The sequence below is a fragment of the Pristiophorus japonicus genome, chromosome 15, assembly GCF_044704955.1.
Source record: "Pristiophorus japonicus isolate sPriJap1 chromosome 15, sPriJap1.hap1, whole genome shotgun sequence".
In the NCBI taxonomy this organism is placed as follows: domain Eukaryota; kingdom Metazoa; phylum Chordata; class Chondrichthyes; family Pristiophoridae; genus Pristiophorus; species Pristiophorus japonicus.
In genome coordinates this window covers 137566556-137594051 of record NC_091991.1, presented here as the reverse complement: position 1 = coordinate 137594051, position 27496 = coordinate 137566556, and the positions used below count along the sequence as shown (strand labels likewise).

At 47.0% G+C, this 27496-nt stretch overlaps 2 protein-coding genes and 1 pseudogene across 6 annotated transcripts in view; 2 read left to right on the top strand and 1 right to left on the bottom strand.

The window, feature by feature from the left end:
* Positions 1 to 17674, bottom strand: part of lyrm1 (LYR motif containing 1) — a 50576-nt gene extending 32902 nt beyond the window's left edge. Inside the window, exon 1 of one of the 3 annotated variants that reach the window (XM_070900960.1) lies at positions 17478 to 17674. Coding sequence is in view for 2 of the 3 variants with exons in the window: in XM_070900958.1 (XP_070757059.1) it covers positions 17292 to 17312 (21 nt within the window). In the remaining variant the exon portion in view is untranslated. Of the gene's footprint in view, positions 1 to 8566; positions 8663 to 17291; positions 17401 to 17477 lie in introns of those variants that run through there. The other 2 variants (XM_070900958.1, XM_070900959.1) reach the window with 2 other exon arrangements.
* LOC139226030 (U2 spliceosomal RNA) lies at positions 11394 to 11528 on the top strand (annotated as a pseudogene).
* Positions 17675 to 17986: 312 nt separating the features above from the next.
* The window catches only part of dcun1d3 (defective in cullin neddylation 1 domain containing 3), a 63593-nt gene continuing 54083 nt past the window's right edge, over positions 17987 to 27496 (top strand). For 2 of the 3 annotated variants that reach the window (XM_070856739.1, XM_070856742.1), the window contains exon 1: positions 17987 to 18081. The gene's annotated coding sequence lies outside the window, so the exon portion shown is untranslated. Of the gene's footprint in view, positions 18379 to 27496 lie in introns of all 3 variants that reach the window. The other variant, XM_070856740.1, reaches the window with a different exon arrangement.

Genomic DNA, 27496 nt, shown 5'->3' with positions numbered 1-27496 from the left:
TAGCCTCTGAAGAGCCCAAAGCTGGGCCCTCCAACTTGCCGCCTGACGCTGATGCTGACCCCCCACCCTCAAGAGGTGCGCAGTACCCGAGATGTTAGAAAGAATAAGCTATCAAGCCCAGAAACACTGCGCCACCACCTGCGGGCAGGGGTGGTGGAGTGTCCAAGACCAAGCGCAGCGGGCAGTCTTAGAATAAGGGGGATGAGAGATGGATGCAGCCTTTCTTTGCTGCTGTTGTTGTTATTATTATTGTTACTGTTGTAACTGTTCTCAAATTAAAAGTTTTTTGTAAGTTATATAAACTTATAAGTTTTTAAAGTGATCTTAAAGTGAAGTTTGATACAAGAATAATTTTAAAGTTAAGTTATTGTAAACTTTTGAATAAAATATATCTTACATTAAAGCTGAACCATGTTCCATTAACACAACACAACATTATGGAACAGCTCCAAACAGTAAACATGTCCATGTGGAACAGTTGTCGCTGAGCCCTCAGGGTCTCTCCCCCACCACCCCCACTGCCCCCCTTGTGACTTCTCTCTCCCTCTCCCTCCCCCTCTCTGGGCTCCAAGCCTTCCGATCGGCATCTCTCTCTCTCTCCTCTCCTCTCCCAGCCTTTACTAATTGTTTGAGACTTCTCTCTCTCTCACCCTCCCCGGGCTCCAAGCCTTCCGATCGGCACCTTGCTCCCCTCCCCCCACCGGCCCCGACACACCCCCACAGCTCGTTTTATAGGCGAACCCTGAGCATCAGTCCGGGCGCGAGGCCGATTCTGCCGGCCAAACCTACAACCTTTCAGACCTTCTTCAAGACGTTCACTGGTGGCGTGTGAGTGAGTAAAAAAATGAGCAAACTTGTGAAATCCAACAAATTTACACTTCTACGTTGAAAGTTAAAAAAAAGTTGAATTTTATTATTGATTTTGACAGTGTTCTTGACTCCCTCCAAAATCTTTGATTTAAAAACAATGGCGTCTTTCAGCGCAGATTTGTGAATGTGCGCTGGTTTTCTTAACTCACCAGAAGGCTTTTCGGGAGTGGCCAGATATGCCAACCTGAGAGAAAAAAATGTTGGCCAAACTGCAAACAATTGAAAAAAACGGCGCAGACATGACGTGAAAAAAAAACTGGCTTAGAAAAATCGTAACTAAGTCAGTTATGCCAGTGCAGATCGCACGGGGGAAAGTTTGAAAAAAAAATACACCAGAAAAAACGGCGTGCGCCAAAAAAACGGCGCAAATGACCGGAGAAAATTGAGCCCTATGTAACTCTACTATTAGACCACACAAGTTACATTTCACTGTACTCAAATAAGCATATCTTTTCTCTGCATGTGCTTGTGAGGGGAGGATAGAAGGCAAAAAAAAATTCAAAATGACTGCTGAATGCCATTATACATAATAGAATTGAAAGGCCAGATAAATAGCAAATTCTTTTGAATAACATTTTTCACCCTTCCTCCAAAGAATCTTCCTTACTGATCTACAGTATATGCTGCCACGCCCCTCCCCACCCAGTGACATTGTTTGTAGGCATGGAGTCAGCTTCCATATATATGCTGATGACACCCAGCTCACATCTTTCGACACTGACTCATAACTGCCTCTGTGCTGTCAGACTGCCAGAATTTCTTCCAATAAAACATCAGCTCCCTTGTTGTTGATTCCATCGCGTCATGCCTTTGTCCACTCTTGACTTAGTTTATCCAAGGCTCTCTTTCCTGGCCTCCCAAGCACCACAATCTCCAACTCTAAATCTGCCACACATATCCAATTCGTCACAAAATCTTGCTCATCCATCAATCCCATCCTTACTGCCTTAAACTGGTAGTCATTTACAAACCGCTCTATGGCCTTTCCACACTACCTCTGCAGCTTTATGCCCCCTCTCATGCTGACTGATCCTGTAACTCTATCTGTGCATCTCCTTTTCCCTCCACTCAAATCACAGTGCCCAGAGTCATCAGCAATTGTTACTCTCTTTAATCTCCTCTACCTCTCTACATCTCTCCACCTTTAAAAAATCTTTTCAAAACTCCTCTTTTTGATGGTTTTCAGTCACCTCTAGTAACTGACTAAATTGGTGTTATATTTGACCCTGAAGTGAGCTACCGACCACATATCCACGGCATAACTAAAGCAGCATAACTAAAACCGCCTACTTACACCTCCGTAACATTGCCCATCTCTGCCCCTGTCTCAGCTCATCCGCTGCTGCAACCCTCATCCATGCCTTTGTTACCTCCAGACTTGACTACTCCAGCGCACTCTTGGCTGGCCTCCCACATTCTACCCTACGTAAACTTGAGGTCATCCAAAACTCGGCAGCTCGTGTCCTAACTCACACCACGTCCTGTTCACCCATCACCCCTGTGCTCGCTGATTTGCATTGGCTCCCGGTTAAGCAACGCCTCGATTTCAAATTTCCCATCATTGTTTACAAATTCCTCCATGGCTTTGCCCCTCCTATCTCTGTACCTTCAGCCTCACAAGCTCCCCCCCCCCGCCACCCCCCCAGATATCTGCGCTCCTCAAATTCTGCCCTCTTGAGCATCCCTGATTATAATCGCTCAACCATCGGTGGCCTTGCCTTCAACTGCCTAGGCCCTAAGCTCTGGAACTCCCTCCCTAAACCTGTTTTTCCTCCTTTAAAACTCACCTTAAAACCAACCTCCTCACCTGTCGTAATTTCTTCTTACGTGGCTTGGTGTCAATTTTTTGTTTTATAACACTTCTGTGAAGTGCCTTGGGATATTTTACTACATTATAGATGCTATATAAATACATAAGAACACAAGAAATAGGAGTAGAAACATAGAGCATAGGTGCAGGAGTAGGCCATTTGGCCCTTCGAGCCTGCACCGCCATTCAATGAGTTCATGGCTGAATATGCAACTTCAGTACCCCATTCCTGCTTTCTCGTCATACCCCTTGATCCCCCTAGTAGTAAGGACTACATCTAACTCCTTTTTGAATATATTTAGTGAATTGGCCTCAACAACTTTCTGTGGTAGAGAATTCCACAGGTTCACCACTCTCTGGGTGAAGAAGTTTCTCCTCATCTCGGTCCTAAATGGTTTACCCCTTATCCTCAGACTGTGACCCCTGGTTCTGGACTTCCCCAACATTGGGAACATTCTTCCTGCATCTAACCTATCTAAACCCGTCAGAATTTTAAACGTTTCTATAAGATCCCCTCTCATTCTTCTGAACTTCAGTGAATACAAGCCCAGTTGATCCAGACTTTCTTGATATGTCAGACCCACCATCCCGGGAATCAGTCTCGTGAACTTTTGCTGCACTCCCTCAATAGCAAGAATGTCCTTCCTCAAGTTAGGAGACCAAAACTGTACACAATACTCCAGGTGTGGCCTCACCAAGGCCCTGTACAACTGTAATAACACCTCCCTGCCCCTGTACTCAAAACCCCTCGCTATGAAGGCCAACATGCCATTTGCTTTCTTAACCACCTGCCAACCTTCAATGACTGATGTACCATGACACCCAGGTCTCGTTGCACCTCCCCTTTTCCTAATCTGTCACCATTCAGATAATAGTCTGTCTCTCTGTTTTTACCACTAAAGTGGATAACCTCACATTTATCCAGTAGGCCACCTGGCCCCACAAACCTGCTCTGCCAGTTAATAAGATCATGGTTGATCTGATCATGGATTCAGCTCCACTTCCCTGTCCACTCTCCATTACCCTTTATTCCCTTATTGCTCAAAAATCTGTCTATCTCCACCTTAAATATATTCAATGACCCAGCCTCCACAGCTCTCTGGGGCAGAGAATTCCATAGATTTACAATCCTCAGAGAAGAAATTCCTCCTCATCTCAGTTTTAAATGGGCGGCCCCTTTTTCTGTGACTATGTCCCCTAGTTTTAGTTTCCCCTGAATAGAAATATCCTCTCTGCATCCACCTTGTTGAGCCCTTTCATTATCTTATATGCCTCAATCACCTTTCATTCTTTTGAATCCAATGAGTATAGACCCAACCTACTCAACCTATCTTCATAAGTCAATCCCCTCATCTCTGGAATCAACCTAGTGAACCTTCTCTGAACAGCCTCCAATGCAAGTATATCTTTCCTTAAATACAGAAGCCAAAACTGTACACAGTACTCCAGGTGTTGCCCCACCAATATCCTGTACAGTTGTAGCAGGACTTCTCTGCTTTTATACTCTATCCCTCTTGCAATAAAGGCCAACATTCCATTTGCCTTCCTGATTACTTGCTGTACCTGCAAAATCACTTTTTGTGTTTCATGCACAAGGGTCCCCAGGCCCCGCTGTACTGCAACACTTTGCAATTTTTCTCCATTTAAATTATAATTTGCTTTTCTATTTTTTCTGCCAAAGTGAATAACCTCACATTTTCCCACATTATACATAGTTAAAAGTCAGACCAGGAATGACAGATGAAGTTGAGCTAGAGGTTGTAAACCTGGGATGACGGTAAGTCAGGGACTGAATTCTAAGTAAAGTTAGGAGAAGTCTGTCAGAGCAGAGCAGGGACAACCAGGAATAATGAAAAATAACATGTAGGTAGAGGGAAATTTTAAAATATGCAAAGTAAGCGCAAAAGTCACTATGACTGCTTTGGTTCTGAGGAATTATGGGGATCAGATCGGTCACAGTGACTTGACAAGAACAGGGGCGGATTAACACATGGGACGATGGGGCCTGATCATTTATGTGCAATATATTGTAATATGATTTGCTTTATTATTAATGCAGTGTGTAAACATTCTTGGACCCATTTCCTCGCACATTTTACTGCACGTTTGTGCTTTAATGGATCAAAGGTGATGTTGTGCGGGGGTGCAGAGGGGCCCCGAATCTTATTAGAATTTGGAGTCCCAAGACTTTTTAATCTAGCTCTAATAACTTCTATTTACAGTGCCTTTAGCACCTCAGGGAGGTAAGGAAAAACACAGGTGAGCAAACAAAGGAAAGATTAGATGAGTTTTAACAAGGGCCTTAAAGCGATCGAGAATGTAAAGGGAACAAAGTGAAGAGGCAGAAAGATTTGGGGGGGGAAACGCCTGAAAGCAGACATCAATGGTGAAATGATAGATGCATTAGAATACTGCAATAACGGTGTTTAAATCCGTAGAGATGTCAAGAAGAGATAGCACACCATGATCTGTGATCGAGAATGTAATTTTTGACTTTGGTTAGAGCCATTCCAATACTGTGGGTGGGGCAGAAATCTGATTTGAGCTATTCAAACAGAGTTTAAGGACAGAAGGGCACAGATCTGGGAGATAATAACATGTGCAAGAACAAAAGGAAGTTGGAAATGGAATAGCACTTAGTGAGGACAGAGGGGTAAAGGATGGATTTTTGGAGGGCGGGTGATGACTGAGGTTTTGAAAGGGAGGGTTAACGTTGCCTGAAGAGAGGGAACCATTTAAAATGTGAGCTATCATGGGAATTTGGATGGTCAGGAGTTAGTGGAAATGGAGTCGAGGGAGCAAAAACTCAATCTCTGAATGAGATGAGCTTGGAGAACACATGGGGGCGGGGGGGGGGGGGAGGGGGGGTTAGATGGAGAATCCAAGAGAAATTGAGGTTTAGAGTTATTGTAGATAGAATACTGGGGGTGGAGATTTGGAATGGTAGGCAAGCTTAAAGACAGCTAAATAGATGAACCCTATCTTGGAAACAAAGACATTTATGAGCTTTCCACACTTGTTATAAGTGAACGTGGAGAGTGAGCGAGCAGAGGGCCTTAAGGAGGTTAGTATTAGTACAGAAAAGGAGCCTGGGGTTATTTTTGCCCGTCAGGATGATCCTAGAGTAGTTGAGGACTGGAGATCACATGGTTAAGTTAGAAGCAATGTTTTTGGCACTCTACATTTATACAGACACAAAACTTGGTAACATTGTTTTCATTTCAGTGAAAACAGCTTATAATGGCTTTGACTTTGAGAATGTCAAAATAGAATGGGAGAGTACAGAGGGAATAGCAGTGGTGATGAAGAGAAAAATGAAATGGTAGAAACTGGCAGATGGTTTCCAGGCAGGGCCTCACCAAGAAGCAGAAATTTCAGAATTATGAAGGGGGATTCTCAGATACAAATGTAGAATCGATAGTCTAGACTAATTATGGTTAGATATTTTCCTAAAGATGCAGAATGTCACAATTAGTATTATAGGGATACAAGATTATTTGTTACAGAAATTGGGGACATGAGCCTGGACAGGAAGGGGTTACCAGGGCCTACAGTGGAGAGGCTGAAGGATTGAAAGGTGGGGTGGGGCAGAACCAGAAACTGCAGGAGGGAGAACATTATGGGATGACTTTGAGCAGAGTGGTGGCTGAATCTTGAAGTTAGAGTGGGAAGGCTGTTTTGGGACCTGCTGCTTGAAGATGGAATGGGGGTGCAGTGAACAAAAGATGTTGGGAGATAGGCCTTTTTTGTATTTCAGAACCAGAGAGCAGTTGAGTCAATGAGTGGTTTTGTACACCAGCAGTACAGTATTATGTTCAACAGGACAGACATGCTCAGCCAACATCAGAAATAGTACAACAACTGATTTCCCCAAATTCTAATCCCAATGCTTCTGTGCTTTAACTGGTTTCAGACTAATGATTATAAGAAGTTAATCTGGGAATATTTTTGGCTTAGAGCAATCGGAGGTGGGGTTGCTGTGAGTACTTTGAAAAGAAGCTACGTTTGGAAGTAGTTAGGCAGTCTAGGGTTTGTCAGCAAACAGGTGGTGCTGGAGCTATCGGAGGCAGGCTCGTTTTGAGAGCAATTGCAGGGGAACATCAAGCCCCAGAAATTAGTTTTGGCCCGTTTACAAGCGCAGAATGGTCAGCATGATGGAGTGCCCAACAGAAGCGCGACCAAAACTGGGTTTGGGCCTCATCAGCATATCTGGTGAGCTGCTGGTGCCAATCAGGTGTCCAGAATCAGCATGGCGGTTTGAAGAGGACTAATTTCGGCCAGCTATCTTGCCAATAGTGAGCCTGTTAAGTCCTGGGAGGAGGAGAAAGGGCTAGCAGCTGCCCACAGTAGTGCCATGGAGTCAGGAGGAGAATTCTATCCCATGCCTCTGGATTACTTCACTGAGTGGTAGTATTTAAATATTGGAGCAGGAGGCCAAGGATTGTACCCTGGGATATATTAAATCATGTGCTGAATAGGAGAAACCTCTGGAGGCAATATAGGGTAGAACTTTACCATGCTCCACTTCCTGTCGGGGGCAGGAGCGTGGCACAAAGGCACACAACGTTTCCAGCGCTACTCAGTGGGACGCGTAGCGCTGGTGGGTAGACCGGGCTCTCCCCTTCTGTTAAAGGGGAGATCTAAGCTGCCAACTCTGTGGGTGGGAAACGGGGCCAATGGCAGGATTTCACATGTAGCAGAGAGCATATCCAGAAAACCACAATTTTCTGACTTGCCCCAGCGCAGGGTCTTGAAAAATTCCACTCTTAAGAGCATATCCATAAAGTCGTGTCCACTATGCTCATTGACTAATGCCTCAAATTTAAAATTCTCACATGTTTAAAACCATCCATGGTCTCACCTTTCCCTCTCCGTAACCTCCTCTGTAACCTTCCGAGAACTCTGCGAACCTCCAATTCTGGCCTCTTGTGCATCCCCTACTTCCTTCACCCCACCATTGGTGGCCGTCCCTTCAGTTGTCTAGGCCCCAAGCTCCGGAATTCCCTCTCTAAACTTCTCCACCCCTCTCTCCTCCTTGAAGACACTCCTTAATACCTACTTCTTTGACCAAGACTTTAGTCACCTGTCCTAATGTCTCCTTCTTTGACTGTCAATTTTTGTCCGATTACAATCCTGTAAAGAACCCTGGGAAGTTTTACAATGTTAAAGGCACTATACAAATGCAAGTTGTTGTTAAGTGAAACCATGAGAGTGCAGTTCCAGAGGTGGATTGTGGAGGAGAAACATTCAAGGAGGATGTACCAGTATCTAGCTTAAATTATCCAAGTTAACACAAAAATGTTTGTTACACTCTTGAGGGAAACCTGCATACGTCACTGAAGCAAAGTAATTATATCATTTAATTTCAGAGCAATGGGAGCGAACAAAACCACTGTACTGCCTCGTTATCCAGTCAGGGGAAAGGAATGCTCTTATAGGTCCCTTACTAATAGCAGCAATTTCTGATCTTAGATAAGTGGACAACTCTTTTTTAAACTAATAGAAACTTAAAAGATCGCACAGCGAGTTTGTTTTTAAAGTAATAATCAGTTGCAAAAATGTGAAAATACAAATGGTGGGATTGGTATATATCACTTGATAGCAAATGCTAAACAGGTGCGGCTGCAGTAGTCCAATGGTGACCGTCAGTCAGACTCCAGATGTACCGACCTGAGTCAAAGACAGAGTCTTGGTTGAGGAGATCCTCGAAGTGCTCCTTCCAACAGGCACTGACTGCCTCTGTCCTTGATGAGCACCTCACCGTTCTTGGCTCTCAGTGGAATAGGACCTTACGTGCTTGGGCCGTTAGCTTGATTGCGCTAAGAGAATCCACGCACGTTGTGATTGTCGGCTAGATGCTGGATCTCCAACGCTTTTTCCACCCACCATTTGTTCTTTAGGTCACAAGTTTTTTGTTGGACCTCGGCCTTCAGTTGTCTGTAGGTCTGCTTTCTTTCACTCGAGTTGTGGAGTTGTTTCCAATTCAGAAATGCCTTGCGCTTGCGGTTTATTAGCTCCTGGATCTCCTGGTCGTCCTCATCGAACCAGTCTTGATGTTTTCTGGTAGCGCAACCAAGAGTCTCTTCGCAGGTGTTAAGTATGGTGGACTTGAGGGCACTATGCACACTCTGCGGCTCCGGTTCATTGGGGGTCGTCAGGTTGGCTGAATAGGGCTTTCTTTGCAGGGTCTTTGAGTGGTTCAGCATTGAACTTTTTGCGACAGCATTTCTGTTTTCCCCGCCATTTTGAGGTTACGTTGATGGAGATAACAGAGCGGATTAGACGGTGGTCAGTCCAGCAGTCATTAACTCCTGTCATGGTGCAAGTGATGCGGACGTCCTTGCGGACCCTCGCTCGATCGTCTAGCAGACACCAGTGCCTGGAGCGAAGGTGTTGCCAGGAGGCCTTGTACTTGTCTTTCTGATGAAACAAGGTGTTGGTTATCACAAGACCATGTTCTGCGCATTTCGTCAGGAGGAGACAATTGGAGTTGGTTTTCCCTAATCCTTCCCTGCCAATCACCGCTCTCCAGAGGTTTGTGTCCTTTCCAACTCTGGCATTAAAGTCGCCAAGGAGAATCAGCTCGACATCCATTGGGACTCGGGACAGGGAATGTTCAAGGCTGGAGTAGAATTCCTCTTTGGCCTCATCCGTAACTTCCAGGGTTGGGGCGTATGCACTGATGACCTGTAGCATACTGGTTCTGGGTTAGAGTGAGCGAAGAGTCACGTGACGTTCCTTTATCCCGTAGGGAGAATCTCCAAGACGCCAAACAAGCTCAATTTTGATGGCGAAGCCAACTTCATGGAGTCGGCGTTCTTCTTCTGGTTTGCCTCTCCAGAAGAAGTTGTATCCACCATCTTGTTCCTTGAGCTGACATTCTCCTGCCTGCCGTGTCTCGCTCAGGGTGGCGACTTCAATGTTGCCGCGTCTGAGTTTCATAGCAGTACAATGTTCCGCTCTGTCGCTGTTGGAGTTATCCAGGTCCCGAACTTCATTTTTAAGGGTGGAAGACGTGAATTCCATCTGGTTCACGATGACATGCAAGCTGTGATTCTTACCAACGGATCCACACAGACTCAATACAAGTGCAGACTGGGGTCAAGCAAGGCTGTGAAATCGCACCAACACTCGTCAATCTTCCTCGCTGTGTGGATATCTGAACGGAATATATGGAATTAAGGACAGTAAGGTAAACGGGATATATGAAAATGTATAAGCCATTGAAGAATAGCTGGGAGAATGTCAGATTGCAAATAGTGCAACATCAGCATAGCTAACAGTCTTTCTCAAGGTTTCAAGTCACTAATCCTGCCAATAATATCTAATTGTAACATGAAATACATCTGCAGAATTGCAAGGTCTCAGTTAATAGTCACACCATTAGATTGAAACATTTAGAGGCAATGCTTGAGCTTTCAAGAAGAACATCTCATATAGATTGACTAATGAGTGGCTGAGTTAGACTGTCAATCCATTTGTATTTTGTTATCTGATTTCAAAACTGTATAACTGTTAACGCTTTACGATGTAACTTCACCTATCCGTAGGGAGTGTGTACGCTCTATCCAGAGAGTATATCTTCTGTCTGATAGGTCTTACTGGCCGGTAATAAAGACTGCTTTGTTCAAAGCACAAGAGGTATTCGACTCAGTAATTTTACTGAACCAGATTGAAGTAAAAGAATCCGGGAATTAACAGCTGCAATGCTTCATCTCACCTTTAACAAGCTTCGCGCTAGAGTGCAGTTAATCTACAGGACAAGCGGGAAATTGTTCAACCTCGGCGCTCCAAGCCAGATCCAAGGTTGCTCCAACCTCCATCACAGAATTTCAATATGCAGATGATGCTTGTGTTTGGGCCTCACATTAAACATCAGTAAGACAAAGGTCCTCTACCAACTTGCCTCTGCCACATAGTACTGCTTCCTAGTTATCAAGATTCACGATGAGTCCTTGGACAACATGGACCACTTTCCATACCTTGGGAGCTTTCTATCAGCAAGGGCAGACATCAATGATGAAGTCCAACATCGTCTTCGGTGTGCCAGTGCAGCCTTCGGCCGCCTGAGGAAAAGAATGTTCAAAGACAAAGACAAAGATCTCAAGCTCATGATCTACAGAGCAGTAGTGATACCCGTCCTCCTATATGCTTCAGAGACATGGACTATCTACAGTAAGCACCTCAAAGCACTGGGGAAGTACCACTAACGCTGCCTCCGCAAAATCCTGCAAATTCATTGGCTGGATAGGCGCACCATCAGCGTTCTCTTTCAGGCCAACATATCCAGCATCGAGGTATTGACCACGCTCGACCACATTGTCCGCATGCCCGATGCTAGACTCCCGAAACAAGCACTCTACTCCGAGCTATGTGACGGCAGGCGAGCCCCAGGAGGGCAGAGAAAACTCTTCAAGGACAACCTCAAAGCCTCCTTGAAAAAATGCATCATCCCCACTGACTCTTGGAAATCCCTGGCCCAAGTCCGCTCAAAATAGGAGGAGGAGCATCTGAGAAGGCACTGAACACTTCGAGTCTCTTCTCCGGGAGCACGCGGAAGCCATGTACAAAAAGCAGAAGGAGCGCACACAAATCAAGCACCCCATCCACCTGTCCCCACCTTAAAACAGAAACTGTAGATCCCGCATTGGTCTCATCAGTCACCTTAAAACTCATTTTAGTGTGGAAGCAAGTCATCCTCTTATCATGCATTCTCGCTTCTCGGCCTTTTGGCTAAGATCAAGTGTAGTATCTGTTGATTGGTCATTCATATGCAAATTGACTGATTGCAGAAAACTCGTTTTTCCGGTTTTGCTGACTCTGGCCCTTTGGCTTGGGCCAAGCACCAATTGGAGAGAAGAGGAAAATCTGCATGTTGACCGACCATTGGGCGGGCCCGGAGGCCCGCCAAGGTGCCGGACTGGCACCACAACAGATTGAAGGCTTCGGCCAAAATACACATCGAAAGGAGGAATCTGCAACCCGGATGGCGGCCAACCGAGCGGCGAACCAGGGCGTCCGAAACACCATCCGAGTCACGGTGAAGAAAGTGGAAGGAGAAGCAACGAGCAACCGGGACCTGTTCATGAAGAAAATCCTGCTTGGAACATGCGGCATGAAAGTCGCCGACATCTTCGCCTTGCAGGACCTCCCGAAGAGAGGTTACTTTGATGTGACCTTCAGAACCGTCACCCTATGCCTGAAGTTCCTGAAGGGACTGAAGGAGGCGAGTGAACCGTTGCGCTCAGTGCTGACTTGGGAGCCACTGTTCACCCTCCCGTCGCAGAGGACGCACTATCACAGTGCAGATGTACAACCCCCACATTGATGTGCTGACTTTCCTCGCCAGGTATGTCAATGGGGCAGGAAACAGCAGCGACTTGAAAGACTTGCACGGGATTTGGACCAGCAAGCGCCAGATCCAGGTCACCATGAAGGTGGACGCCAGCGGAACCATCCTGCACCCCCCCTCCAGCTTCGCCATCGGAGGAAGTCGGGGCTACATGGTGTACGCTGGCCAACCCAACGTGTGCCGCATCTGCAGGAAGGCAGGCCTAGTGGCGGCAAGCTGCAAAACTGTCATCTGCCGAAACTGCAAGAACAAAGGTCACCAATCAAAGGACTGTAAGGAGACCAAGTGCTGCAACCTCTGTGGTCTGGCTGGGCACCTTCACAAAAACTGCCCCAAACGCAACTTCAGCTATGCGCAGGCAGCAAAGAACATTGCACGAGAGGAGGAGGAAGCTGAGGAACACAACGCTCCAGAGGAGACAGACACCCCCACCCCCCCCGACCAACGCCCTGGGCAAAGAAGCAACCGCCCTCGTGGACTCAGAACGAGTCGGTGAGGAAGAGAAGCCTGCTACGGTGAGCTGCGACACACCAGCAGCCAGCAGAGAAGCTCTCCCCCAGCGCACCGAGTCCAGGAACGAGGAGACAGCAGACGATGAAGCGGGATGGGAGACCGTCAAGAAAAAGGCCCGCAAGCGTAAGGAAAAGAGGCGAGCAAGGGCCCCTGCGGAAACGACAGGGAAGAGGCGGCTAGCAACCACGACAGACAGCAGCGACGGCAGCTCGTCTGATGAGGAAAGGCGAGAAAAAAACCCTCACTACCGCCACCAAAAAAAGAGGCAATACGCCAACCCTCAGCCACAGGCGACCGGGAGCAGTGAAGCGACCAGCACAGCCCCGCTCCAGGAACCCGGGAGCAGCGAAGCGCCCGGCGCACACAAGCTCCGGAACACCGGGAGCGAAGATGCGACCAACACAGACCAGCTTCGGGACAACGGGAGCAGCAAAGTGCCCAGCACACCCCACCTCCGGAATACCGGGAGCGACACAGCGATCGAAGCACACCAGTTCGAGAACGCTGTGACTGATGAAAAGAGGGAACCACCAACACCAGGCGAGGACAGCGCAAAAGACATATCGGACCTTATCATAGCACTGCAGCAGTCCCCTGGTCGAAACACTCCCACGGCAGAGGATGACGACCACGCCAGCCCAGGTGCAGTAGAATTTTATAGTAATAATCTACGCATGCTGGAACTGGCCATTGAGCAGATCTCGGACTTAAAGGACGATTTATCTGAAGTAAATGTTTGTAACTGTAAACAATAGCTTTAAAATGGATTTTAAAATTGCTACTATTAACGTACGTAGCATAAAATCTACTGCGCGATGTGTTTCCACCTTGGGGTACCTCGCAAAGGTCAAAGCGGACCTGCTGTTCTTGCAGGAGTGCGGTCTGCCGCACTTCAGCAGTTACCGGCAGTGGTCACGATGGTGGGCCCATGGACCATCCATATGGTCAGGAGGCAACAACTGCCGGTCTTCCGGCATGGGCATTCTGCTGCGGGGAGGCCACTTCACCATCACCGAAGTTAAGGAGGTGGTGGGCGGCCGTCTCCTCGTAGCAGACGTAATGTACAAAAACTCCCCTCAGGTTAATCAATGTTTACGCCCCAGCTCACAAGAATGAGGCGCTGGCCCTCTTCCAGCAGCTCCCACTGCTACTGGCAACGTCCAGGCCGGTCATTCTGGGCGGTGACTTCAACTGCATCATCGATGCGGCTGGACGATCCAGCAGAGCCAACTGCAAACTGGACGCCACGTCCAAACTCCTGATGGATGCGGTAAAAGATGCCAAGCTGTGCAACGACTTCAGCAACCCTGCAGACGGAGCACCGCTCAGATACACCTGGTCCAGACCAGACGGGTCTGTCCGTTCCAGAATAGACTCCCTGTTTGTGTCCCACACGCTCAAGGTCAGATCCACCGACGTCACGCCGGTGTTCTTCTCTGACCACTGCCTCCTACTGGCCGACTGTTGCCCACAGGAAAACCAGAAAGTTGGCAGAGGGATATGGAAGCTGAACGTGAAACTGTTGACTCCGGAAAACGTTGAGGAACTCAAGAGGGATTACAAAGGTTGGAGAACCGTAAAACCCCTCTGCGATTCCCCGATGCAATGGTGGGAAACAATCAAGACGAACATCAAGAGGTTCTTCATCCTCAAACGTGTTCAGGAGGCGAGAGGGAGACAGAGGGAATTGTCCCAACTCCAGATGAATATGCAAAACCTGCTCCTGCTGCAGTCGATGGGGGTCGATGTCGCGGAGGAACTCGAAGAGGTGAAGGGCCAGCAAGCCTCGCTCTTTGCCTCAGAGTCCTCCAAGATCATCTTCCGTTCCAGAGTCCGCTCCATCGAGCAGGATGAGATGTGTTCGCGTTTCTTCTTCCAAAAAGGTACACAGAGGGAGCTCAATGATCACCAGCTTAAAGGAAGAAGACGGTTCTGTGACGTCTTCGCAGCCTGACATGCAGAGGATCAGCAACTCCTTCTATGCCGGGCTGTACGACATCAAGCCCACAGACCGCATGGCCTCCCAGTCTTTCCTGTCGTCTATTTCGGAGGTCTTAGATGACAGCGAGCGGGAGAGTCTGGACCACCCGCTAACTCTGGACGAATTGACAAAGGCCGTCCGGTTCTTCGAGACGAATAAAACACCCGGAAGCGACGGCTTACCGGTCGAGTTGTATTCGGCTCTGTGGGACTGGATGGGCCCAGACCTGCTGGAAGTGTACGGGGTTATGCTTCTGACCGGCAGCATGTCAGAATCGATGAGGAAAGGCATCATCACCCTCATCTACAAGCAGAAGGGGGAGAGGGAGGAAATCAAAAACTGGCGGCCCATTTCACTGCTCAATGTGGACTACAAGATCCTGTCAAAGGTCATCGCCAACAGGGTCAAGTCTGCTCTTGAGCTGGTGATTCACCCGGACCAGACCTGCGCTGTCCCCGGCAGGAAGATCTCTGATAGCCTCGCGCTACTCAGGGATACGATCGCCTACGTGCGGGACAGGAGGGTGGACACCTGCTTAATCAGCTTAGACCAGGAGAAAGCCTTTGACAGGACATCGCACACGTACCTGATGGACGTGCTCTCCAAAATGGGGTTTGGGGAGGGTATCCGCAATTGGGTCCAACTGCTCTACACAGACATCAGTAGTGCAGTTCAAATCAACGGGTGGGAAACTGAAAGCTTTCCAATCAGATCTGGAGTCAGGCAAGGCTGTCCCCTCTCCTCTGTCTTGTTTGTGTGTTGTATCGAGCCCTTTGCCGAGTCCATCAGGAGGGATGCGGGCATTAGAGGGGTGACGATCCCAGGCAGCGGAGGCGCTCAGGTCAAGACCTCCCTGTACATGGACGACGTCGCCATCTTTTGCTCGGATCCGCAGTCGGTCCAAAGTTTGAACTGGCCTCGGGAGCAAAGGTCAATCACAGCAAAAGCGAGGCTATGCTCTTTGGCAACTGAACCGACCGATCCTTTATTCCCTTCACCGTTAAACCAGATTATCTGAAGGTGTTGGGAATATGGTTTGGAGCAGACGGGGCGTATGCCAAAAACTGGGAAGAGCGTATCGCCAAAGTGAAGCAAAAACTGGGATGGTGGAAGCTGTGCTTCCTCTCCATGGCAGGAAAGAACCTGGTCATCAGGAGTGAGGTGCTCTCGGGGTTGCTACACGTGGCACAGGTCTGGCCCATCTCTCGCTCCTGTGCCGCGGCAGTTACCCGGACCATCTTCCACTTTGTCTGGAGGTCCAAAATGGAACGTGTCCGCAGAGACACAATGTACAAATCTCTGGACAGTGGAGGAAAGGATGTTCCGAACGTGGCCCTCATCCTGAGGGCCACCTTTGTGTGCGACTGCATCAAGCTGTGCACAGACCCCCGGTACGCAAACACCAAGTGTCACTACATGCTGAGGTTCTACCTGTCCCCTTTGTTGCGAAGGATGAGCCTGGCTACGCTGCCGCAAAACGCCCCCACTAGCTGGAGCATGCCTGTCCACCTGTCCTTCGTGGAAAAGTTTTTCACAAAAAGCCCCTTTGACCACGAGGCCATAAAACAGTGGTCAGCAAGTAAGGTCCTGGTTGCCCTACGAAAGGAGCGGGTGAACCCTGTCGGGTGGTTCCCTGAGCAGACTGTCGAACTCGTTGGCAGAACGTCTCATCGCCAGAGCTGTCACACAAGCACCAAGACGTAGCTTGGTTGGCGGTGAAGAGGGTCTTACCCGTCAGAGCGTTCATGCACAGCCGACGTCTCAGCAGCACGGCACGGTGCCGAGTCGGCTGTGGGGCGGACGAGACTGTCACCCATCTCCTTCAGGATTGCGCCTTCGCAAGGCAGGTTTGGAAAGAGATGCAGTGGTTGCTGTCAAGATTCATCCCGAGCAGCTCCGTAACACAGGACTCTGTGCTCTACGGGCTGTTCCCAGGGGCACACACCGAGACAGACATCACCTGCTGCTGGAGGGCCATCAACTCGGTCAAAGACGCTCTTTGGTCTTGCCGAAACTTGCTGGTCTTCCAGAGAAAGGAGATGTTTACCTTTGCGTGTTGCAGACTGGCGCAATCCAAGATCCAGGATTACGTGCTGAGGGACGTACTTAAAATTGGTGCAGTCGCCGCAAAGACATGGTGGGGAAGGGCCACAGTTTAAAGCCCTTCTGCCACGGTAAACCCGGGGGCAGGAATCAGTACAAAACTCCCCTCGGGTGGTACTTGTAACCTCTTTTTTGTGTACATGGAGCACCATGATTTGTAAACATCTATGTAATGCCATGTACAATGCAAGGTCTGTTTCGTGATGCACGTTGAAAAGGAAAAATGTAAATGTACCGTCACCCATTCCGTGTACTATATAGTGACACATGTAATGTAATTTGTTGAATGTACTACAATGTATCCCGTATTGTACCGAAGTGTACTTGAACTGAAAAGCAAGGAAATGTATCGAACGGAACTGCCGTCAGCACCCAAATGTAGTGTGGGATTGCGGACCGCAGCTAAATGTACTGAACTGCTTGTGAATGTACTGTACAAATTTTTATATGAATGAAGTATATTTTGAAATTTAAAAAAAGCAAGTCATCCTCGGACTCCGGGGGACTGCCCAAGAAGCACCGATCTGAACACAGAAGTGCAACAAGCACCGCATTTTCCGGGATTTAGGCCTGGATTAGTACCGAGTGACAACTCCAGAACTTTACCACTGGTGTAAAAACCTATACAAAGACTGGAGGAATGATTCGCTTCTCCCCCTCACCCAAAATAAAAGCAGTGACATCGGAGTAGGGGGTCCTCGCCTTTCAGGTGACGCATCCGCCGGCGGTTCGCCCGCTCTCCATTTCTAAATGTAAGCCGCTGATCACACGGCAAACGGCCACATTTCCAGTTAAAAGTACAGCTCGGCTATTTTTTAAAGTAATGCAATTGCCATCGGATGACTCACATTTGGCGGAGAGTGATCCGCAGGATAATCGTGTCAGAAACGTTACGTTTTTTTTGTCACGTTTCCTGTCGCATCGCCGACAGCAGGTAATGAACGAAATATTTAAACAGCGGCAGCCGGAGGTTTCCCACGTTAAGAAACAGAGGGATGCCAACCACCAGCTACTTGGCTCGAGCTCTGCGCACGCGCATCTCTCACGTTCCACCACGCAGAGAAGGATAATAGACGCCAGCTCGAGCGCTGCACATGCGCATGCTGCCGTCTCACGTTCCCCCACGCAGTAGAGAACAGACACGAGCTCAGGCGCATGCGCACTTCTCACGTTTCGCCACGCAGAAGAGGCTGACAACAGACGCCAGCTCGAGTGCTACACATGCGCACTTCCCCCCAGCCCCCCCCCCCCTCCGCGTTCCTCACCGCTTTTTAAAAAAAACATGTGACTGTTTTCACTTTCCCTTCCCCAAGACAAGCGCCGCCTACGTCTTGCGTCACTGTTGTCTGACCACAAGGTTTGATGAGGTAATGCGCAGGCGAAAAGCTGGTGCCCGGTGCAGTAGGAAGTGATGAGGGGAAGTTTCTGTCTCCTTAAATTATCCGCGGAACGGTGGGTGTTTTCTTCCATACATTTCTCAAAATCGTAGCGTTACTATGTGTTAATGGCTGTTTGAAAGGCATGCCTCTGAAAGGATCGCGTTTATCGACAGTGATGTCGTAAAAAGGCCTAGTGCTGTCTTTCCTCTCTCTGGGGCGACTAAAGTGGGTGAAGGGAAGCCCGTCGTTGTTTCGGTGCCTGCGCACAACCTCTGACTCTAACCCTGAATACAATTAAAACTCAACAGCATCTGTGTTTTGTTCACCCTTCGGGCAAACAGGATGATGACTTGATTACGTTCATATTATTGTAAGTTTCCTGTTTTTCAGCTTTAATTTTCTATTTTTATAGATTATTATATATAGTATGCTGGCGATGACAATTTGTAACAATACAACTCGGAGTCAAAATTAGCTCCTTAAAGTCCTCAAACGTGGCACATTTTTTATTTAAGATCTGTCTGATAACTTTTTCTCCTGTACTGGGTATTGAAATTCGGTTTGTATCCGAAGGTGATAGCCTAATTTACTGTTTTGTCTGAAATCAAGGGGATGAAATCTCCCTTTTTAATGAAAAAAGAGAAAATGTGTGCCGTTAATACCCCACGGAGAAATAACGTTAACAGAAATTGCATGACTGTCGAAAATTAGAGAGAAAGAGGCTTCTTGTCTAAATTCTAGTATGATCTACAGGACATAGTTCCTGTTGGTTATTGGTAGGTTAATCTTCATTACTGTAATCAATTACAGGTATAAACAGGTGGTCCTGCAGACAGTCACTATATTCTAAAATGAAGTTACACATTGGAAGGGAAGGGGGTGGGGGGAGAGAAAGCGAGCAAGTAATGTTGAGCAGTTTGTTTTAAGAACATAAGAAATAGGAGCAGGCGTAGGCCGTACAGCCCCTCGAGCCTCCCCGCCATTTAATAAGATCGTGGCTGATCTGATCATGGACTCTGCTCCACTTCCCTGCCTGCTCCCCATTACCCCTTATCCTCTTATTGCTTAAGAAACTGTCTATTTCTGTATTAAATGTACTCAATGTCCCAGCTTCCACAGATTAACAACCCTCAGATGAAATTTCTCTCTGTTTTAAATGGGCGGCCCCTTATTCCAAGATCATGCCCTCTGGTTCTAGTCTTCCCCCATCAGTGGAAACATCCTCTCTGCATCCACCTTGTCGAGCCCCCTCATAATCGTATACAGTTCGATAAGATCACCTCTCATTCTTCTGAATTCCAATGAGTAGAGGCCCAACCTACTCAACCTTTCCTCATAAGTCAACTCCCTCATCCCCAGAATCTACCAAGTGAACTTTCTCTGAACTGCCTCTAAAGCAAGTATATCCCTTCGTAAATATGGAAACCAAAACTGCATGCAGTATTCTAGGTGTAGCCTCAAATTTTCAACTTGTATTACCTGGCCGCAACTATGCTACAGTTGAGAATGTTGTACTTCTGGGATTACTGGCCCCTGTCATTCGCAATACAAATGTTTTGCCATTCATAAGGGGGAGGTAAAAGGAATGCTGTAGTGGTAGGGGATAGTATAGCTAGGGGGATAGATGCTGTTTGTTGCAGCCAGGAGTTCTGAAGGTTGTGTTGCCTGCCCCTGTGTCAGGATCAGGACATCTCCTCATGGCTGGAGAAGAACTTAGAATGGGAGGAGGTGGACTAGGAATGAGATTACGCTGGGAGAGTTTGAGGAGCTAGGGTCGAAATTAAAATGCAGAATCTCACAGGTAATAATCCGTAGATTGTTACCAGAGCCACGTGTAAATTGGTATTGGGACAAACAGATTAGAAGGTTAAATGTGTGGCTGAAAGAGTGGTGTGGGAGGCAGGGGTTTCGATTCATGTGGCACTGGCACCAGTACTGGGGAAAGGGGGAGCTGTTCCATTGGGAAGGACACTTAAACCGGGCTCGGACCAGTATCCTGGCGAATCGAATAAGTAGGGCTTTAACATAGAAACATTAAAAACATAGAAAATAGGTGCAGGAATAGGCCATTCGGCCCTTCGAGCCTGCACCACCATTCAATAAGATCATGGCTGATTAATTTAAATGAAGGGGATGTATGAGGATTCAGGAAAGTGTAAATTCAAAAGCAGTAAAATAAATGTCAAGGCTGTAGGGTAGGGATTTGGGTAAAAATAAGCAGAGTGGGTCAGGAAGGTTTAACAAAGGAAATATGGCATCAGTGACTCGGGTGACATCAGGGAAAAATAGTATAAAGCTAAAGGCACTATATCTGAATGTGTGAAGCATTCGCAACAAAATAAATGAATTAATAGCACAGATAGAAAAAAATGGGTTTGATCTAATAGCCATTATGGAGACGTGGAGGAAAACTTGGAGGTGATGGGGTGATGGTGTTCCCATGCGCCTGCTGCTGGTGTCTTTCTAGGTGGTAAAGGTCGTGGGTTTGGGAGTTGCTGCAGTGCATCTTGTAGATGGTACACACTGCAACCACGGTGCGCCAGTGGTGGAGGGAGTGAATGTTGAAGGTGGTGGATGGGGTGCCAATCAAGTGGGCTGCTTTGCCTGGATTGTGTCCAGCTTCTTGAGTGTTATTGGAGCTGCAATTATCCAGGCAAGTGGAGAGTATTCCATCACACTCCTGACTTGTGCCTTGTAAATGGTGGAAAGGGTTTGGAAAGTCAGGAGGTGACACACTTGCTGCAGAACATCCAGCCTCTGACTTGTTCTTGTAGCCATATTATTGATGTGGCTGGTCCAGTTAAATTTCTGGTCAGTGGTGATCCCCAAGATAATGATGTTGGGGATTCGGCAATGATAATGCTGTTGAATGTCAAGGGGCGGTGGTTAGATGCTCTTTTGTTGGAGATGATCATTGCCTGGCACTTGTGTGGCGCAAATGTTACTTGACAATTATCAGCCCAATCCTAAATGTCGTCCAGGTCTTGCTGCATGTGGACATAGACTGTTTCATTTTCTGAGGAGTTGAAAATGAAACTGAACACTGTGCAATCATCAGCGAACATCCTCACTTCTGACCACCTGCTGGAGGGACGGTCATTGATGAAGCAGCTGAAGGTGCTTGCACCTCGGCCACTGCAGCGATGTCCTGAGGCCGAGATGTTTGGTCTCCAACAACTACAACCATCTTTTTTTGTGCTAGATATGATTCCAGTCAGTGGAGAGTTTTCCCCCTGATTACCATTGACAGGTTTTACTAGGGCTCCTTGATGCCACACTCGGTCGAATGCTACCTTGATGTCTAGGGCAGTTACTCTCACCTCACCTCTGGAATTCAGCTCTTTTGTCCCTGTTTGGGCCAAGGCTGTAATGAGGTCTGGAGCTGAGTGGTCCTGGTGGAACCAAATCTGAGCGTTCGTGAACTGGTTGTGGTGAGTAAGTACTGCTTGATAGTGCTGATGATTGAAAGTAGACTGATGGGGTGATAATTGGCCGGATTGGATTTGTCCTGCCTTTTGTGGACAGGATATTCAGGGCAGTTTTCCACATTGTTGGGTAAGTGCCAGTATTTTAACTGTATTGGAACAGCTTGGCTAGAGGTGCATCTTCAACATGAAAACCGGGATATTGTCCGGGCTCTCCTAGCCTTTGCTGTATCCAGTGCACTTAGCCGTTTCTTCATTTCATTGGAGTGAATCGAATTGGTTAAAGACTTGCTTCTGTGATGGTGAGAAGCCTGAGACAGATCATCCACTTGGCACTTCTGGCTGAAGATGGTTGCAAATGCTTCAGCCTTGCCTTTTGCATCCATGTGCTGGGCTCAGCCATCATTGAGGATGGGAATGCTCATGGAGCATCCTCCTCCCGTCAGTTGTTTAATGGTCCACTGCCATTTTCAACTGGATGTGGCAGGACTGCAGAGCTTTGATCTGATCTGTTGGTTGTTGGATCGCTTAGCCCTGTCTAGCATGCTGCTTCTGTTGTTTAATGTTTAAGTAATCCTGTGTTGCAGCTTCCCCTCATTTTTAGGTACACCTAGTGCTGCTCATGGCATGCTCTTCTACACTCCTCATTGAACCAGGGTTGGTCACCTGGCTTGATAATGGTAGAGTGAGGGATATGCCAGGCCACGAGGTTACATAAAAAACATAAATAGGAGCAAGAATAGGCTATACGGCCCCTCGAGCCTGTTCCACCATTCAATACGATCGTGGCTAATCTGATCATGGACTCTGGTCCACTTCCCTGCCCGTTCCCCATAACCCCTTATCCCCTTATCGTTTAAGAAACTGTCTATTTTTATCTTAAATTTATTCAATGTCCCAGCTTCCACAGCTCTCTGAGGCAGCGAATTCCATAGATCCACAACCCTCAGAGAAGAAATTTCTCCTCATCTCTGTTTTAAATTCTAAGATTATGCCCTCTAGTTCTAGTCTCCCCTATCAGTGGAAACATCCTCTCTGCATCCACCTTGTCAAGCCCCCTCATAATCTTATACGTTTCGATAAGATCACCTCATTCTTTTGAATTCCAATGAGTAGAGGCCCAACCTACTCGACCTTTCCTCATAAGTCAACCCCCTCATCTCTGGAATCAACCTAGTGAACCTTCTCTGAACTGCCTCCAAAGCAAGTATATCCTTTCGTAAATATGGAAACCAAAACTGCACCCAGTATTCTTGGTGTGGCCACACCAATACCCTATATAGCTGTAGCAAGACTTCCCTACTTTTATACTCCATCCCCATTGCAATAAGGGCCAAGATTCCATTGGCCTTCCTGATCACTTGTTGTACCTGCATACTATCCTTTTGTGTTTCATGCACAAGTACTCCCAGGTCCTGTACTGCGGCACTTTGTAATCTTTCTCCATTTAACTAGTAACTTGCTCTTTGATTTTTTCTTTGCCAAAGTGCATGACCTCACATTTTCCAATATTATACTCCATCTGCCAAATTTTTGCCCACTCACTTAGCCTATCTATGTCCTTTTGCAGATTTTTTGTTTCCTCCTCACACATTGCTTTTCCTTCCATCTTTGTATTGTCAGCAAACTTGGCTACATTACACTCAGTCCCTTCTTCCAAGTCGTTAATATAGATTGTAAATAATTGGGGTCCCAGCACTGATCCTTGCAGCACCCCACTAGTTACTGATTGCCAACCAGAGAATGAACCATTTATCCCGACTCTCTGTTAGTTAACCAATCCTCTTGGCTTGACAGATCCAAAGCATCTTGGGGAGAAGGGCATTTGCATGGGTGAGATTGCGCTATTTGCTCATCTCTTGCTCAGCGATATCTATGCTAATATATTACCCCCAACCACTTGAACTTTTATCTTGTGCAGTAACCTTTTATGTGGCACCTTGTCACATGCTTTCTGGAAGTCCAAATACACCACATCCACTGGTTCCCCTTTATCCACCCAGATTGTAGTGGAATACAATTCTGCTGCTGCTGATGGCCCACAGTGCCTCATGGATGCCCAGTTTTGAGCTGCTAGATCTGTTCTGAATCCATCCCATTTAACTTGCTGGTAGTGCCACACAACACGATGGAGGGTGCCCTCAGTGTGAAACGGGACTTTGTCTCCACAAGGACTGTGCGGTGGACACTGCTACCAACTCTTTTAGGGAGTACAAAATAAACATTAGATCGAGTGCCCCCCGATCTGGGGGACACTCCAGACACTTACAACTGCCCTCTTTTTTTTTGTGTTTTTTTTTCCTTTTGTGATTTTCTTTTGGGCATTAAAATCATATAATTTACAAGTGCCCCCTATAAAAGGGGACACTGCTACCAATACTGTCATGGACAGATGCAGCTGCGATAGGTAGATTGGTCAGGACAAGGTCAAGTACTGACCCACTCTTGATGATGGACATTGAAGTCTCCTACCCAGGTTACATTCTGTGCCCTTGCTACCCTTAGCGCTTCTTCCAAGTGGTGTTCAACATGGGGAGTACTGATTCATCAGCTGAGGGATGGCGGTAGGTGGTAATCAGCAGGAGATTTCCTGTTTCCTTGCCTATGTTTGACATGATGTCATGAGACTTCATGGGGTCCGGAATCAGGACTCCCAGGGCCACTCCCTCCTGCCACTGGTGAATCTGTATTGCCAGTGGGACAGGATGTACCCAGGAATGGTGATAGAGGAGTCTGGGACATTGGTTGAAAGGTATGATTCTGTGAGTATGACTGTCAGGCTGTTGCTTGAGTAGTCTGTGGGACAGCTCTCCCAATTTAGCCACAAGTCCCCAGATGTTCGTGAGGAGGACCTTGCAAGATCGACTGGGCTGGGTGTGCCTTTGTTTCTTGTAGCATTTTGTTACAACTGAATGAATTGCTAGGTCATTTCAGAGGGCAGTTAAGAGTCAACCACATTGCTGTGGATCTGGAGTCACATATAGGCCATGCCAGATAAGAATGGCAGATTTCTTTCCCTAAAGGACATTCGTGAACCTGATGGTGTTTTTACAGCAATCCAGTGTTTTCATGGTCACCATTACTTATGCTTACTTTTATTCCAGATTTATTTAATTAACTGAATTTAAATTCCACAGCTGCCATGGTGGGATTTGAACTCTCTTCTCCAGATTACCCATATTTCAGTGTTGGGACTGAATTGGCAGAGACTGCAAGCTAGGCTGATGTGGAAAATGAAAAATTCACTTTGGTGCAATTGGAAGTTCTTCAGGTTGGGATTAAGGGACTGGGCTTTACTCTGACCCATCTGTTCCATGCTATACTTAACCTGGGATTGCTTGATGTGGCGGCAAGTACCCAATGTAAAAAAAACACCACCGCTCACTTTGAACAAAAATTCAAAAAGAGCATCTGTTTGTAGCTGAAAAGCAAGCCAATTTCTCAGTTTATAGTGCTGTATATAATTTGTAATAAATAACTTGATTTGTTTGATCAGAGACTAATTGATGGGCATTAATTACTAATTACTAATACTAATACAATACATACTAATACAAAATAATGAATTTCATTCAAGAAAGTATAGGACTTGAGCTTAATGTCTTGAGAATTTCTCAGGAGTAGCATATGCTTGAAAAATAAAATGCTATAAATTAGCACTGTCAATAAAAATATACTACTGCGAATATTTGTTTGTGGATTGTGTGGAACTCAGAATGGGGACAGGAATAAAAACTATAAAGGTTATTATCTATACCATAGGTAGCTAAACAGAGACCACTTCATTGACGTGCTTTATTTTGACTAAACCAAAGATATTCATTTCATTTGAATTATTGCAGTATGTAACATTTTGGATTTTTGACCGAGTTAAATCTCTTGACTAATATTATATCTCATAATTTCAGCATTTTGTCTCAATAGGCCAACAGACTAGTTACCATCATAATTTGGCGTGTTAATTAGTCAACAAAGATAGGGTGGTTAAGTACAGTCTGAAACATTTCTCCCTATAGTGAAAAGTCGGCTCCCTTGTGATACCTTAAGGGGTCCAGAGTCATTTCATAACATTCGCGCAGTCGGGCTTGGCTGGGGCAGACATTTGGAAGCCTTGTGCACCCACATCAAATGGGGTGGTTTCTTGATTGACAGCTTGGTGGGTGAAACTCTGATCTCACCGACTTGGGGAGTGCTTGCGCGGTGTGTCTGTCTCTTTTTCACTTGCTCGCTCTCTCACACGCCTGCTCTTTAATGTGTTTGCTCACTCGCGTTCTCTGGTCTCCGAAAGCCGCTAATTAAATTTCTCATCCTTGTGTTTAAATGCCTTCATGGCCTTGCCCCTCCCTAGCTCTAACCTGCTCCAGGCCTGCAACACCTCCCCAAGAACTCTCTCTGTTTATCTAACTTGGACTTCCTGTGCATCAACGATTCCTTTTCATAAAATCATAGAATAGTACAGCACAAAAGGAGGCCATTCGGCCCTCGAGTCTGCGCTGGCTCTGTCGAAGAGCAATCTAGTTAGTCCCACTCCCCCACTCTTGCCCCATAACCCTGCAATTTTTTCTCCTGCAAGTATTTATCCAGCTCCCTTTTGAACACTACGATTGAATCTATATCCACCACCCTATCAGGCAGTGCATTCCAAATCTTACCACTCGTTGCATTTTTTTTTTAAGTTTTCCTCGCTCTGGTTCTTTAGCCAATCATCTTTAAATCTGTGCCCCCTCGTTATCAACCCTTTAGCCATTGGAAACGGTTTCTCTTTATTTACTCTATCTAAATCCTTCATGATTTTAAACAACTTTATCAAATCTTCTTGTAGCTTTTTCTGCTCCAAGGAGAAGAACCCCAGCTTCTCCAGTCTATCCACGTAACAAATCCCTCACTCCTGGAACCATTCGAGTAATTCTCTTCTGTATCCTCTCCAAAGCCTTCACGTTCTTCCTAAACTGTGGTTCCCGGAATTGGATACAAAATTCCAGCTGGTGCTAAACTAGTGATTTCTATGGACCCAAATTTGCCGAGGAGTTGCTCCGTTTTTGGAACAACTTGATTTTTCTGGAGTATCTTAAAAATCCCCATTCAGCACATTTAATTTGCGCCAGTGTAAGTGAGTTAGTTAGGATTTTTTAAAGTTTTTTTTCCAAAAGGGGGCATTACCAGCCACCTATGCCCGTTTTGCCTATTTAAGCCAGTTTGGACAGCTAATAGTTGCTCCAAACTAACTTAGGCCAGCGTATGTGGCCGCACAGAAAACCCTTGTAGAGAATTAAGAAATCAGCGCAGGTAGCCAGAGATTGGGGTTGGGGGGGGGGGAAGCAAGGGGACCTTGCAAAGCATTAAACACCTTCACACCAACATTCAAGAAGCATAAAAACCATCAAAAATAAATAAATAAATAATAAATAAAACTTAAGTCCTACCTTCATAACCCGGTCGGGGAAGTCAGCGGGCCGACTCCTCTCCGGTTCTCTCTCCAACTCCGGCTCCCGGCTCTCCCTCCGATGGACTGCACTGCACTTCTCTGAGGGACTGCACTGTGGCCGGCCTGTGCGGCAGGCCACTCTGCCCGGGATAGGGTGGGACGCATTGGGTCCCACGCTGCAGGCCGCATCATCACAATCATGGGAGGAGCTACTGCGCATGTGCGAATGCTCTACTGCGCATGTGGACAGCTGCCGGCACTCTTAGGCACAGGGCCCTAGCTCCACCCCCCCCCCCCCAGTGGACTAGCCACGCTGCGCCAAGCCCTGGGAGAGTCAGCAGTGGGGCCAGAATCCCGGGACATCTTTTTGGCGCAGTTTGGATCGTAGGAAGTTGGCACATCTCACGTGAGTGCGCCGAAAAAAGGGAGGGCCAAACTTGGGCTCAGTGCGTCTATAAAACCAGGATCACATATGCTTTATTAACTGCTTTATTAACCTGTCCTGCCATCTTCAAAGATTTTGTGAACAAGCACCCCCCCCCCCCCCCCCCCCCCAAGTCTCTGTTCTTGCACCCCCCTTTAAAATTGAACCATTTAGTGTGTATGGTGTCTCCTCATTCTTCCTATCAAAATGTATC